General features: G+C 64.6%; 1 protein-coding gene across 2 annotated transcripts in view; it reads right to left on the reverse strand.

Annotated features, from left to right (window-relative positions):
- Positions 1-1,105: 1,105 nt before the first annotated feature.
- ADPRHL1 (ADP-ribosylhydrolase like 1) overlaps positions 1,106-12,973 on the reverse strand; it is a 28,324-nt gene continuing 16,456 nt past the window's right edge. Inside the window, exon 7 of one of the 2 annotated variants that reach the window (XM_047720483.1) lies at positions 1,106-7,922. In XM_047720483.1, coding sequence (XP_047576439.1) covers positions 3,755-7,922 — 4,168 coding nt within the window. In that variant the 3' untranslated portion in view covers positions 1,106-3,754. The remainder of the gene's footprint in view (positions 7,923-12,973) is intronic. The other variant, XM_047720482.1, reaches the window with a different exon arrangement.

Here is a 12,973-nt window from a genome sequence, read left to right on the forward strand (position 1 = left end):
GGAAGCCGCGCAGCGGAAAGACTGGATGGCACGCGGAGATGATGGGGGGATCGGAAGAGGCCCCAGGCCGGCGGCAGGTGAGCCCCGCGGCGGCGCTGAGCGTGTGTGGTCGCTCACACGGGGAACGGGTGGTGCGGGCGTCTGCGGGCCTCGCGCCGGGTGACCCTCCTTGCCTGGACTTCGAGGCCCCGGGATGCGCGCCATCCACGCCCTTCTCGCAGCCAAGAGTGCGGGCTGAGAGCAGGCTTACGTCCACGCGGGCAGAGCCGACCCGTCGCCGCGTGTCCGGCCGGCAGCCCAGGACTGCCAGGCCAGCGTCGGAGAGCGGCTGTCACCCGCGAGCGGGAGCCTGCGCTGCGGCCCCCAGAGGACACCTGCGGGCTGGAGCTCTGCAGGCTCCGCCCCTAGGCAGGCCCCGCCCCTAGGCAGGCCCCGCCCCGTCGCCCTGCTCTTCCCCGCTGCAGGCCACGCCTCCACTTCAGGCCCCGCCCCCCAGTGCCCGCCCAGCCCCAGGCCGGGTGCTGAGTGCTGACCGCACAGGCCCTAACTGGGTGCCCACGAGGACCCTCGGCAGGTGCGGTGTTTTCAGTCTAGGGCGGAGAAAACTGCAGCAGGCTGTGCGCGCACACCATCTCCCCGCAGGGACCCCACAGGTGTGCACGCGCACACACACGGACCCCTCCTGAGGCTGCGGGGCTCTGTCCTGCACCCCGCAGAAGGTCTAGCGCAGAGGCCAGCTCGTGGGCTGCAGAAGCCTGTGCGTGCACACCCGGCCACTGGAAAGGCCCCTCCCCGGGGGCGCGGTTGAGAGCCGTGTTCCCCAAGGGGTAGGGCGCTTGGGTCGGCCTCACCTGTGGCCCCAGAGCGCCCGGGTGTGGTGGCTCCCGGTGGTGGCCACGCCCAGCCTGCCCGGCCGACAGCCACACCCCTGGTGTGCAGGGCTGTAAGGGACGTGCCCTCAGCCGCACCAAGATGGCCCCACCTTGCTGGGACAAGAAACATCTTTTATTTCTGCTTTTGAAATTGTCTCCCGTTGAATAAAGTTCGTAAAAATTCAAAGGGAAGAACACAACAGATACAACAAATTATAGTTAGTAGTTTTTTCCAGAGAAACCCATTTTCGAGATATTTGTATACAAAAGGGGATAAAACAGAACAGGGAATCAAACAGCTGTGGGTTATTACACAATCACGTAATTACAAGATCGAAACTCAAAGAAGGAAGAGACACTGAGTTGGCAGAATCCTAACCACGGGCACTCGCAGATGGCACACCTGAGACACGGGTGGGTTCCTGGGAGTTTTCACCAACAGGAATTCCCCAACAGCGAGGTGGGCTGGGCACCCGGGTGGTCCGTAAACAGCAGAAGGAGCCATGCAGGCTGAAGCAGGCCTTCGTGTCCATGGACGCTGCGAGAGCACAGTGCGCCCATGGGCCGACTGGCTCATACACACGTCCCCTTGTTCCAATGCCCACGGCCTGGGTGGCCCCCCTTCTGCCACCAACTGTTCTGCTGCATGGGGACTCGGGGGCCTTCCTCCTGTGGAGGCACCTGCTTCCATGGGGGTCCTGGGCCAGCATGGCCTCTGTGTAGTGGAAACACACACGGAGCTCCGTCCAGCCCCCGCAGCGGCGAGCTGCTCCAGCACAGGCAGGGCACCCCGAGGCCGGACTTGGTGCACGGGGAGCAGGGCACCCCGGCTGAGCAGGTCACAGTCACCCCTGGCGCTTGCCAGGCGTGGAGCTGAGATGGGTGTGCAAACTGTTCGAAGCTGCGTCGGGAGGAGGCTCTGGTTCCCACTTGGACTCACACCGCTCTGAGTCTTCTCTAGCGGACTTTCTGGTCTATTTAAAAATAGCAACACAGTCCCACCGCTTATTTTAAAAGGAGAACATGCAGTGAATATAATATTTTTATCTCTTCTGTCATCACATTCTTTGCCAAATGGCCTCAGATCCTCTGGACCAGAGCAGGAAGGATGGAGGAGGACAGTGAGGAAGGCGGTGCCCTGCCAGGTGAGGTGGCTCGTGGTCCCCGTCGGAGGATGTGGCAATGGGTGTGAGCAGATGTGGCCCCCGGGCTCTGCTGGGGCCTGCACCCGAGTGTGGGCACTGGCGCTGCCCCGGGTTTGTGGCTCCAGGAAGCCAGCCCACCACGTGCAGCCTTCCCAAGACTCCCAGGGCAGGGGCGCCAGACCCCCCAGCCTGCAAGCCCCCAGGAAGGGACACCCCTTCCAACGGCAGAGGTGGGATGGCCCCTGTCCCCCGCCAGCCCTCAACTCTGTGTAGGAGCCAGATGCAGCAGGCGAAGTGTCCCCCCGGGCTCCCAGGTGCCCAGATGAGGGCATGGGCAGCACGGGGGACACAGGCAACTGTCTGTCCCATGGGATCAGGCTGCGGGCCCTCATGGAGCAGCGGGAGCACTGTCTCTGCTCCACGGAGGAGGCCTGGCACATTTTGGCGACCCCTGAGGACCCTGGACTCGTGACCCCACAGTGGTAGAAGGTGCCCATTGGCCAGACTTTGAACCACTGGCCTGAGGGGTGGGCAGCTGGCAGTGTGTCCACTGCTGGACAGAGCACAGCTGGCCGCATGGACCCTCTGGCCCCTGCTTAGCCTCGTGAGACCCTCCATGCACCATGGTCACATCCCGCGGCTCCAGCCCGAGGCATCAAGGAAGCGTCTACGGGACCAGTGGGCGTTGCTGAGAACGTGGCTCACCCGCAGGAGAGCCTACAGCACTGCGAGATCAAGATGTGGGAAGCCCCTCCCACGGCCGGGGGTCTTAAGAGCAGCGCGTGTGGGGCAGCCCTCCCGCTGTCCCTTCCCACCAGAGCTGGCGGCTGGCCTGAGGCCACCTGATGGCCCTGACCCTGGTGGGCGATAGCGTTGAGAGTTTGACACCGTACACGAGATGTGCCCCCCAGTGTGGCTGTGCTGTGGAGACAGCGAGGGAGAAGCAGCCACAGTAGGAGAAACTGCCCTAAGGCCACGTGACTACCAGGGGATTTTATTTCCTTTCCTGCGCTTCCACACGATGTCCGACAATTCCAGACGGCGGACGCACCGGAGGCTGAGGCTTAGGGGCAGAGGACCGCAGGAAGAACACACACGGACACAGAGGGACAGGAGGCGCGGCCCCACAGGCAGGCACGGGACGCGGCTCCATGGACGTTCCCTGTCCTCAGTGAGCAGCACCCGCAGGGCCGTTTCCTTGGGACTGTGGGTCTGGAAACATCCACGCCTGCGTGCCTTCCCGTGGGGTCGAGGCGGGTGTCCGGGGCTCCTTCCACGCCCGCCCCTCGGGCTCTTCACGGGCAGCTCTTGTGCTGTGCCGAGCAGCGGGGCTGCCGTGGGCAGATGACACCACAAAGGGCCGGGTGGCCCGAGACACCAAGACAGGATAGAAGAGACGCCCGCAGGCTCAGCAGCAAGCGCAACGGTGTGGAAACAGCAGTTGCACCTGGGCGCCCTCGAGCATCGTGAAGGATGGGACCCGTGGGGACAAGCGCCTGGACGTCCTGGGGCGTCCCCCGGCCCTGCTGCTCCGTCCCCGAGGAGAAGCCACGTGAGCCCCAGGAAGATGGTGCAGAGCTCCACAGCTCAGGGACGCAGACCCTCCCAGGACCAGTTACCAAGAGGGAAAAGGGTCCGCCTCGCCGCGCTCTGGGTGCGTGTGTGAGGGAAGCAGCTGGGCAAGGCGAGGTGCAGAAACAGAGGTGCTGGGCATGTCTGTGTTCGGAAGCTGGGGCCTCACTTAGGAAGTTCGAACGTGTCGTTGGCCCTGATGGTTGTTAGTCGGAAGGACAGATCAAAGGACCGCTGGTCGCCGAAGCTCTGGGCTCTGTACTTGGCAAAGCGCTCCAGCCTTCCGCGCCGCACATGTTCCCGTGCACCGCTCTCTGCCTCCGGGGTTTCTGGGGGTCCCTCCTGGGCTGGGGCACAGGGCATCTTGCAGCCCCCGGACTTGGGTGTGGGCCCTGCGGAGCCAGGCGCTGGCTCAGGGCCAGAAGACCATGGGCTCCTGTCCACCATAGGCTGGCTTTCTGCCACCTGGTGTGGGGCTCCGGCCTCCTCCTGGCTGCCCCTGGGGGCCGGTCTGCAGGACCTCCTGCTCGCACCCACAGCAGACGCTGCTTCTGATGAGCTGTCGGTGGGGCCCGCCGCGATGTGGGGTGCTGTCCTGCTGGCCTGGGCCTGGGCCGGGTGCCCCGGCTTCTCTGGTGGGGATGGTTCTTGGTTCTCTCCAGCCTGGGCACTGTATCCCCAAGAGGGTCTCTCTGCAGGCCTCGCCTGCTGCCCCCGTGCATGTTCTGGGCCTTTCTCAGTGCACTGATGACCTGTCCCCACCTCGGTGGCCCCCACCTCAGCACCATGGCCCACCTTGACCTCCTTGGGCTGTGTTTGACCCTCTTTTGCAGCCTGTGGCCCAGCCATCTGGCCCCACAGAGCCACGCCCCTGTCTGGAGGACAATCCAGCCTCACGGGTCTGGCAGCCCCTTCCTCCAGTGCCCCCCCCGAGCCTGCCCGTGGTTGATGCCTGTCCCCAACCTCGACTCTGTCCTGGACGCAGGCCCTCATGAGGGACACAGATGGTGGGTGGGCCTGGGGGTCGGGGCCCTTCTGGAGTGCCCCGCCCACCCTCTGCCCTCCTGCTGCTCCAGGTGGTGGAGGCCGGCAGGGAGCCCCAGCACTGAGAGGAACCTGCTCTTTGGGCAGGATGTGCTTGTCCTCCTCGGCCTGCTGGTTCCCAGAAGGTGGAGGCCCCACTGCAGCACTGCCCTGGGGTGTGGGGGGGGCTCCCCCTGGGATTCGCGTCATGATCCCCCCCCAGGGGCTCCTGTGCACAACTGGGGCCCCTCTGCCAACTGCCACCACGCTAGCTTTGCTCTCAGCCATGACACTCGCTCGCGGCTCAGCCGGTCTGAGCGGGGTGTCCGCCGCCTGCAGTGAGACAGCGGCCGGGGACTCGGCAGGCTCTGGCCAGTGCTGCCCTGAACCCCCACGGGTGCTGCTCTCGAGCAGGTGCTCGCTGCACCTGGTTGGCGCTGAGCTGTGCGGGGAGCTAGGGGCCCGGGTCAGGGCCACGGCTGCAGAGCTAGGGAGCGCTGGCGGGGGGCAGCCCCCCGGCTCCTGCGCTAGGTCCCGCCCTCTGGCCACACTGTCTACAGACTTCAGAACGTTGCCTGATGCTGGTGCAGTGTGGCTCTCTGTGGCCCTTGTGGCTGCCTCTTGCCTGGGGGCTCCAGGAACTGGCTGGGGACTTTTGATGAAGGGGGCAGGTCTGTCACTGCCGAGGCCAGGGCTGGTACTCCCTGCAGCCTGCGCGCCAGGCTGGGCAGAGTCTCCTCGTGGCGGCCCCCCGAGCTCGCGCCCACATAGGACCTTCTCTTCCCTAGTGGTCGAACTGTCAGACTGGGTTCTGTCGCTGGGGGTGGCCCCCAGAGCTGCCGAGACACCCGCTGGGTGTCCCGCCTGGGCAGGCAGCTCTCGCTGATGGTCAGGGGCTGAGGGGCTGTCCCCTGTCTGTCGATTCCCCGAGGCCATGGGATGATGCCATGGGGTGTCCCTGCCATGGACCAGCCTGTCTCCTGATGCCGGCCACGGACACTTCTTGTGGGCCGGCTCAGACGCGTCCTCTCCTGCGGGACCCTCAAGATGCTGGAGCTCCTTTGAATCCCCCAAACCGCAGGTGTCCGCCATTCCCTGGGTGGGACGTTGTTCCGGGGCTGCTGCTGGGAGGTCCTGACCCATGCTGGCGGCACCCCTTGCAGGAGGGACACTCAGAACTTGGAGAGGGCCCCCAACCATGCTGGCTGCGCTGATGTTCTCGCTTCCTGTCCCCATGGGAAACACCCCTCGAGCACTTTCAAGCCCACCCCGACCCCTACCTTCACTACTCAGAAGACTAGAACCTCTGTCTCCACCACCTGATGCCTGGGGCAGTGTGGCAAGAGCTGGTGGCATTTGGCACGTGTCCGGCCGTGGGACAGTCACGTGGGGAGACTCCATGGCCTTGGGCAGCGTGGCAGCGGGTGGTGGCACTCGGCACGTGTCCGGCCGTGGGACAGTCACGTGGGGAGATGCCACGGCCTTGGGCAGCGTGGCAGCGGGTGGTGGCACTTGGCACGTGTCCGGCCGTGGGACAGTCACGAGGGGAGACGCCACGGCCTTGGGCAGCGTGGCAGCGGGTGGTGGCATTTGGCACGTGTCCGGCCGTGGGACAGTCACATGGGGAGACGCCACGGCCTTGGGCAGCGTGGCAGCAGGTGGTGGCACTTGGCACGTGTCCAGCCGTGGGACAGTCACGTGGGGAGACACCATGGCCTTGGGCAGCGTGGCAGCAGGTGGTGGCACTTGGCACGTGTCCAGCCGTGGGACAGTCACGTGGGGAGACACCATGGCCTTGGGCAGCGTGGCAGGAGGTGGTGGCATTTGATATGTGACTGGCCGGGTGACAGTTACCTGGGGAGACTCCAGGGCTGACTGTGTGCCTTGCAGGGCCTGGACTGCAGGTGCTGGAAGTGGCGGGATATGTCCCACTACCTTCTGTTCCAGGAAAGTCTCCTGGAGCGGGAACAGGGGGTCTTCTTCCGAGCCTAGACTCACTCCTTCTGTTTCACCCTCAGAACTGCAAACTGTCAGGGCAAACTTGGGGGCCATCCTGGCTCCTGTGCTCTGGAGCCCAGGCCATAGGCCTGGCCCAGCTTCCCTAGGCACCATGGTGTGCTGTGCGGTGTCCCCTGCAGGAGGGTTCCCCATCCCATTGCCTCCCACTGCCCTGGCATGCCCTGGGCTGGCTGGTTTGAGGAGTGACCCCGCAGGCTCATGACCAGGAAGGGGCCCACCCCTGTGGGAGGCAGGAGAGGGGGCTAGCCCGGGGATGGGCTTGGCCCCCTCACCCAGGAATGCCATTTCCAGGCTGTCCCCAAGAGCCGTGGCCCAGGGTGCTGGAGCCTGTGTGGGTTCCCCACCAGGCTGTCCCTGTCCATCTCCTATGACCCCCATGGTGGGGGACGCGCCTGTTCCTCCCCTGAGCACGTGCCCTTGCCGGGAATGGCTGATTTTGGCACAGTGGGACAGCCAGCTCCGGGGGCCGCAGACGACGGTGGCGATGTTGAAGGCCAGCACGGGCTCCGCGGTGCAGGCCAGGAAGCGGGCCAGCGGCGTCCCGAGGCAGGTGCTGGCAATGGTGGCCATGCTGAGCGTGCGGGTCTCCGGCCGGTGCTTCTTCCTCCTCACCAGATTCTTCTTCCTCCCCTCCGTGCGGAGCGGCAGCACGCCAGCCTCGGAGCAAAGACAACCGCTCTGCTCGAACTTCTCCCGCAGCTTGGACAGCATGGAGCCCCTCTTGGTGGGCTTGGGCAGAGGCCCCTTGGCCGCTGTGGGCTCCTCACAGACCTCCTTCTTCTCAGCGGCCAAGAATATCTTCAGAATGTTTTTCACGGTGCCCTTCCCTGCGGAGAGCCCCTGCCGGGGCTTTTGGCTGGAGGCCGGCTCCCTGTCCTGCGTGGGGCGGCTGGCCCCCTCCCGGGCCTTGTCCAGGAGCTTGTTGATGGTAGCGGCCACCAAGCTCCTGCCGGGGCCCTGCTTGTCCTTGGAGATCAGCCTCCCTACCTCCCGGGCCTTCTTCAGGCGGGGCTCATGGCCTGTGCCCATGAACTTGGCCTGCAGGAGCTGGAAGCACGTGGGTCGCCGGTGGGCGCCCTGGCTCTCAGGTGAGTGGCCGGCCCTGCTCTCCCCGCCCTCTGCCCTCATGGCGGGCGGCTCCGGGGGCCTGTCCTGGAGGTCAGTGATATAGAGCAGCAGGCTGCTGAGGACGGCTCGGGTGGCCGGGCCGCACGTCACGCTGCTGACCTTCTTCCTCAGGGCTTGGACGTCAACAGGCTTCTCGCTGCCACGAGTCTTGCTGTGCTTGGAGCTGCAGGAAAGAAAAGATCAGCTGTCACAGATTTTATCTTTGTTATTTTCCAGGGTGACTCCATTTCCTGTGGCGCAGTCGCATTTCAAATACCCTCAAAGTCCGGGGGAGGACAGAGGCCTGAGAGCCTGGAGACGTGGAGACGAGAGACACGTGTTGCCTCTCGGGCCACCGCTCATGCCCACTGCCAGCCCACTGTCCTTCCACGGGCTTCGGAAAGTGGTGTTAATAGTTCTGCAGAAGCAGTTTGGAAGGCAGATGCGCGCCTGAGCGGGACTCGACGGTTTCCGTCGTGGAGACATTATGCTAGTATAAACGGGGACTTAAGTGCAGAGAATTCCCACTTTCTGCCGGTTCTGTGTTATCTCTGACTTCCAGTGTGAGAAATGAAGTGATCGTCATGGTTATACCCCCACTCAGGGGCAGTGGGCGGACCGCAGGCCCTGGGCCGACACGGGGGCCTCAGCCTTGGGGAAGGTCGTGAGGCGGGACTGGAGGGCGGTGGACCCTGGAGCTGCACAAATTGTCTTTGCTGCTGAGCAGAGTGGATGAGGCTGGCCAGGCCCACAGGGCACCCCGAATGCTCCGGGAGGTCCCCGCCTGAGCCCCTGTCCCGGGGGAGACGTTATCAGCAGGCAGCCCCAGGCCCTCGACCTCAACCCAGCTACGGACGGGCCTCCTGGGGGTGGGTCTCGGAAACTGGGTGGAACGCCCCCTCCTGCATAGCCTGGCACGGGAGGGTCGTCCCTGGTGGGCTGAGGCATGTCTGTGAAGAGGTGCCTGGAACGCAGCCCCGCCGTTCTGCCGTCTAGTGACTCCTCCCAAGCAGACGATCGCCACACCGAGCAGAGGACCACAACCCGCCCAGACGGTCTTCCCACGGCTGTGGTTGACCGTAAAACGTCGACAGCTTCTAAATGGGTGGCACCGGGCCACCTTACGCACAGTGCGTCCCGGCGGGAGGGAGAGTGCCATCTTGCCTCGGGACGTGCTCACGGCGTGGGTGCAGCGGCGAGCTGCACGGCCCCGAGTGGACTCCGACGCCGCATTAAAAGGGAACACACAACGTTACTTTTCCTGCTTTCATGCATTTCCCAGAAGAGGGCTCTGCTTAGAGAGTCCACGCACGTCCTCTTAAACGGCTGTGAGGAGGTGCCCAGGGCCAGTGGTGGTCCGTCCTCAGCAGCCTGACCACAGCCCCGGAGCCCAGCCACGGGTCCCCACACCGGAAGTACTCCTTTCGGGGGACTGAGCACGCCTCCCCTCAGGCTCCCGAGAGCCTCCAGTCCACCCGGTGCAGTCAGTTCGCTCAGAGGGGCAGTGCTAGCTGTCCTCGGACCCCAGACAACCGTGAAGACCCTGCCTGCGGGCGGCACCGCCACCGCCTCGGACTCCGTCATCCACCAGGGTTCCCATACGTCTCCGAAGCCGCGGCGGCTGCTGGCCCAGGGAACCCGCGGGATAGGTCGGGCTCTTTCCCAACATCAGACGACCGTGCGTTTGGTGGATTAAGCTCTAAAACAAAACAGAAACCTGAACCCATTCCTAAGCCAGAGGGGTGTGATCTGGCACAGCCACCGGGCCACACAGGGAGCACCAGCCAGATCCCGGGCCACAGCTGTGCCCATCTAGCAGCAGGAACGCCAAAGGGCTCGCCAGGCACACGGGTCGCCCACGCCGCCTACGCCCCTGCCCTGGACCAGGGGCAGCTCCTCCCATTCTGGTTCTCCGACTGTGCCCATGCGGCACACCCGCCTCACCGTGTGCCCAGGACTGCAGGGACATCCTTGCCCACTACCAGCTGCAGGGTCATCAGAAACCTCACTTCTCCCGCCAAGGTGGGTGGTCAGGGGGCACTCAGGCTCCGCGACCCAGGCCTCCTCCAGAGCCCGCGAGCTCTGTCTCCACGCCATCGAGGCAGCCCGAGGTGCTGCGGGCAGGACCGGCAGGGACGGGGAGGAGCCGCAGTCATGGGGGCTCATCGGCACAGCCACTCCTGCTGCCCTGGCACCACGGGAGTGCCGGTCCGTGGCCTCCTAGCCTGGCTGGTAGCTGGTTGGCCACCGGGCTAGCCTCATGTCTTCTGTGCGGTTCGTCGAGACTCTGCCGTTGACCTCGTGGACCTCGCTGGGCACCCTGTGCTGACCCGGGCTGGTCTCACTTCACCTGGTTCTCTCCCCACCGCTGGGCAGACTCGCGGCCTAAGCGTGGCTCCGGGACTGGATCTCCGTCCAGGTGGCTTGTGTGTGTGTGGCGGGGGTGTCACCAAGGATGCCCAGCTCCGTGCCTCCACCCGGCACAGGGTGTCACAGGCACATCACACGCGGCCTTCCCGGTGCCCCCCACGGCCCACAGCTGTCACCCACCTGGCTGGGCTTGGCAACCCCACGTTTCCTTCTACCCCACGGCCACCTCTCTGCTGCACGAGGTCTAGAACACTGTCCAAACTCTGTGGGTGAGGCTGTGGCCCTGAGTTCTTGGCACCACCTCCCCGTGCTGCCCTCCTGCCTGCCTGCCCGAGCTGGCTCCCTCCTTCTGGGACCCGCACTCTGGAAGACGCTCGCGGAAGCCTTGGCCTCCTGGAGTACCGGCCGCAGTGCTCATCCAGCAAGACCGACTCCCGGCCGACACCAGAGTCCAGACCCTCTCTCCAGGCCATGTGCGTGCAGGGCCCGTTGATGCTGGCGGAGCTCACTGCTGGGACTGAGCGGCGGGCGGACGCCGTCACCGTGCAGTCTCCTCCAAGGCCCATCGCCATGTGAGGGTCCAGCTTCAAAGGGGAGGTTGACCGCAGCACAGATTGCCACTTGACCGCACCCAGGGACCTCGGGGCCCAGGGCCCCGGTGTGCAGGTGGGGGCTGGTGACGGCCTGCGGGATGGGCCGGCCACCCTGCTGGGGTTCCGATCACCTTCAGGACTGCGGGTTGAGTCACTCGATGGCTGAGATAGCTGTGGGGTCATTCTGACGTCGGAACACAGGCCCCAAGGACCTGCCATGTGGCCTCGTGTGGCCTGGCCACTTCCTTGACTCAGACCAAGGGGCAGCAGCTCTGGAGGAGCGTGAAGAGTGAGGGCGGCTCAGTGTGGACTCAGCCCTGTTCCTCTGCTGTCGCTACCCGATTCCTCCTGCCAGGGTGGCCAAGCTTCGATGCCGAGCGTCCCTCTGTGTCAGGAAGCATGGTGGGGACGCGTCCCGATTGTGTTTACCTACAGCCTGCGGCGGGGCTGATGCCCGGGGACTTGCCAGGACTGGCTGGTCACACAAGAGGATGAAGATTCAGAGTGGCACTGAGGGCAGTGAGCACAGAGGGTGACCACGCGGTCTCCTCCCGTAGGTAGCTTGTGTGTAACCGCCGCCCAAACATGGGACCCTCCTCGCCCCCGCCATCTCTCTGTCCTGCTCCCTGTAGCCTGGGGAGCCCCTGTGCCCCGCAGAAACGCTGAGCTCTGTTCGCAGGATGGCTGTGCAGTGCGCCCTCACCACGTGGCTGAACTGGGCTCCTGCCGCCCTGTGGGGATGGACTTCCCAGGGCTCAGGCTGTGAGCTGCCCCATCTGGCCCTCTGACCCCACCTTGTACTCTGCTCCAGCTGCACAGGCCATCAGTTGGTCCCTAGCTCATTCCTATCCCAGGGCCTTTACACAAGCTGTTCCCTCTGCTTCATACTGCCCGTCCTCCGGGTTCACCTGGACCCGCCTGTGGTCAGTCCCTGAGCTTGCGGCCCTAGCACCCCGGCTGGGTCACTGTCGCTGCAGCAATCGTCCTCGTCTGAGACTCGCGCGCCGTTGCAAGCACAGGGTAGGTTTGGCTCCATGTGGGCGGGAAACCCATCTGCTCTGCACCTTCCTGGGGCCTGCAGAGGGGTCTGGTAGGAGCAGACACTCAGCAGACCCCCATGGAGGGGCCTCGTCCGGGGCTCTCGCTCACCCTGCTCATTGCTGTGACTCAGTTCCCTCCTGTGCTCTGTCCCAGCCCCACACTGAGCCTTCCCTCCTACAACAGCCACACTCTTGACGAGCTCCTATGCATCCTTCATGACCCAATTCAGATGGCCTCCTCAGTGGAGCCTTTCCCAGTGGCTGGGTTATGCTGCCCCTACTGGTCCTGGGGAGGCTCCTCTGTGTCCCTGCAGGATACCAACATGGCCCTCAGCAGGCCCGCAGTCACGGAATCAGAATGGCCGGGGCGTGAGTTCTCCCGCAGGGCGGTACGCAAGCGACCTGGACTTGCAGATAGCCAGTGCTTTCTTCTCTGAGCCACACAGGCCCGGCCTGAGCAGCATGCTGGACGGACGGGCCCTGTGCATGGCAGGGGAGGACAGTTTGGGGAGGGTAAGTCATTCGTGCCTCAAAGCCAGGTGTGTTCCCTTCTGGTTGGTGCCTCCCAGAGGCGTCTGGGATCCGGATTTCGTGTTGGGGTGCTGCCCGGCCGGCTGAGGCAGGCGGACATCCTCCGGCGCACATTTCTCTGGCGCCAGTGTGAGTAGCACAGCCGCGATAAGCTTTCCTGGTGGTTCTGTTGGTGCCTCTGGCTACTGAGAGGTCACCTGGAAATACAGCAACACTGGGGTGTCAGGTCCAGGATAAGCCTCGGCTTGCCAGCGGCACCGGGTCCCGCGGGGGTCTCCGTGGGGCTCTTCTGGTGGACAGTGCCCGGCCTTCACCGTCTGCTTTTTCAACCGACATAGGTCAGGCTGTGTCAGCATGTCCTCAGGCAGCAAGGGGATGTCCTTTGGCCCCCGTGTCCTCTTCTGAGATATGGGGTCTTCATTTGGAGGCAGACCTCCAAGTCCCATGGCAACAGAGATGCCCCGGACCCGCCAAGTGCATCCTCAGAAAGAAAGGGGAGAGAAGCCAGCCAGGATCACCCCCACAGCACCACTCCCCACTTGTCCTCCCCACGGCGGCCTCGGGTCCTGGGTGATCTGCACGCACCTTTCCTGCCCTTCAGAGGACAAGCCTAGCTCACTCTCCCACGGGCCGCACACAGCCTGTGCCCTTCCGTGCCCTTGCAGATGCCCCTTGCAGGCGCTTGGGGGACCAGATCCCTG

The sequence above is a fragment of the Lutra lutra genome, chromosome 3, assembly GCF_902655055.1.
Source record: "Lutra lutra chromosome 3, mLutLut1.2, whole genome shotgun sequence".
NCBI lineage: Eukaryota > Metazoa > Chordata > Mammalia > Carnivora > Mustelidae > Lutra > Lutra lutra.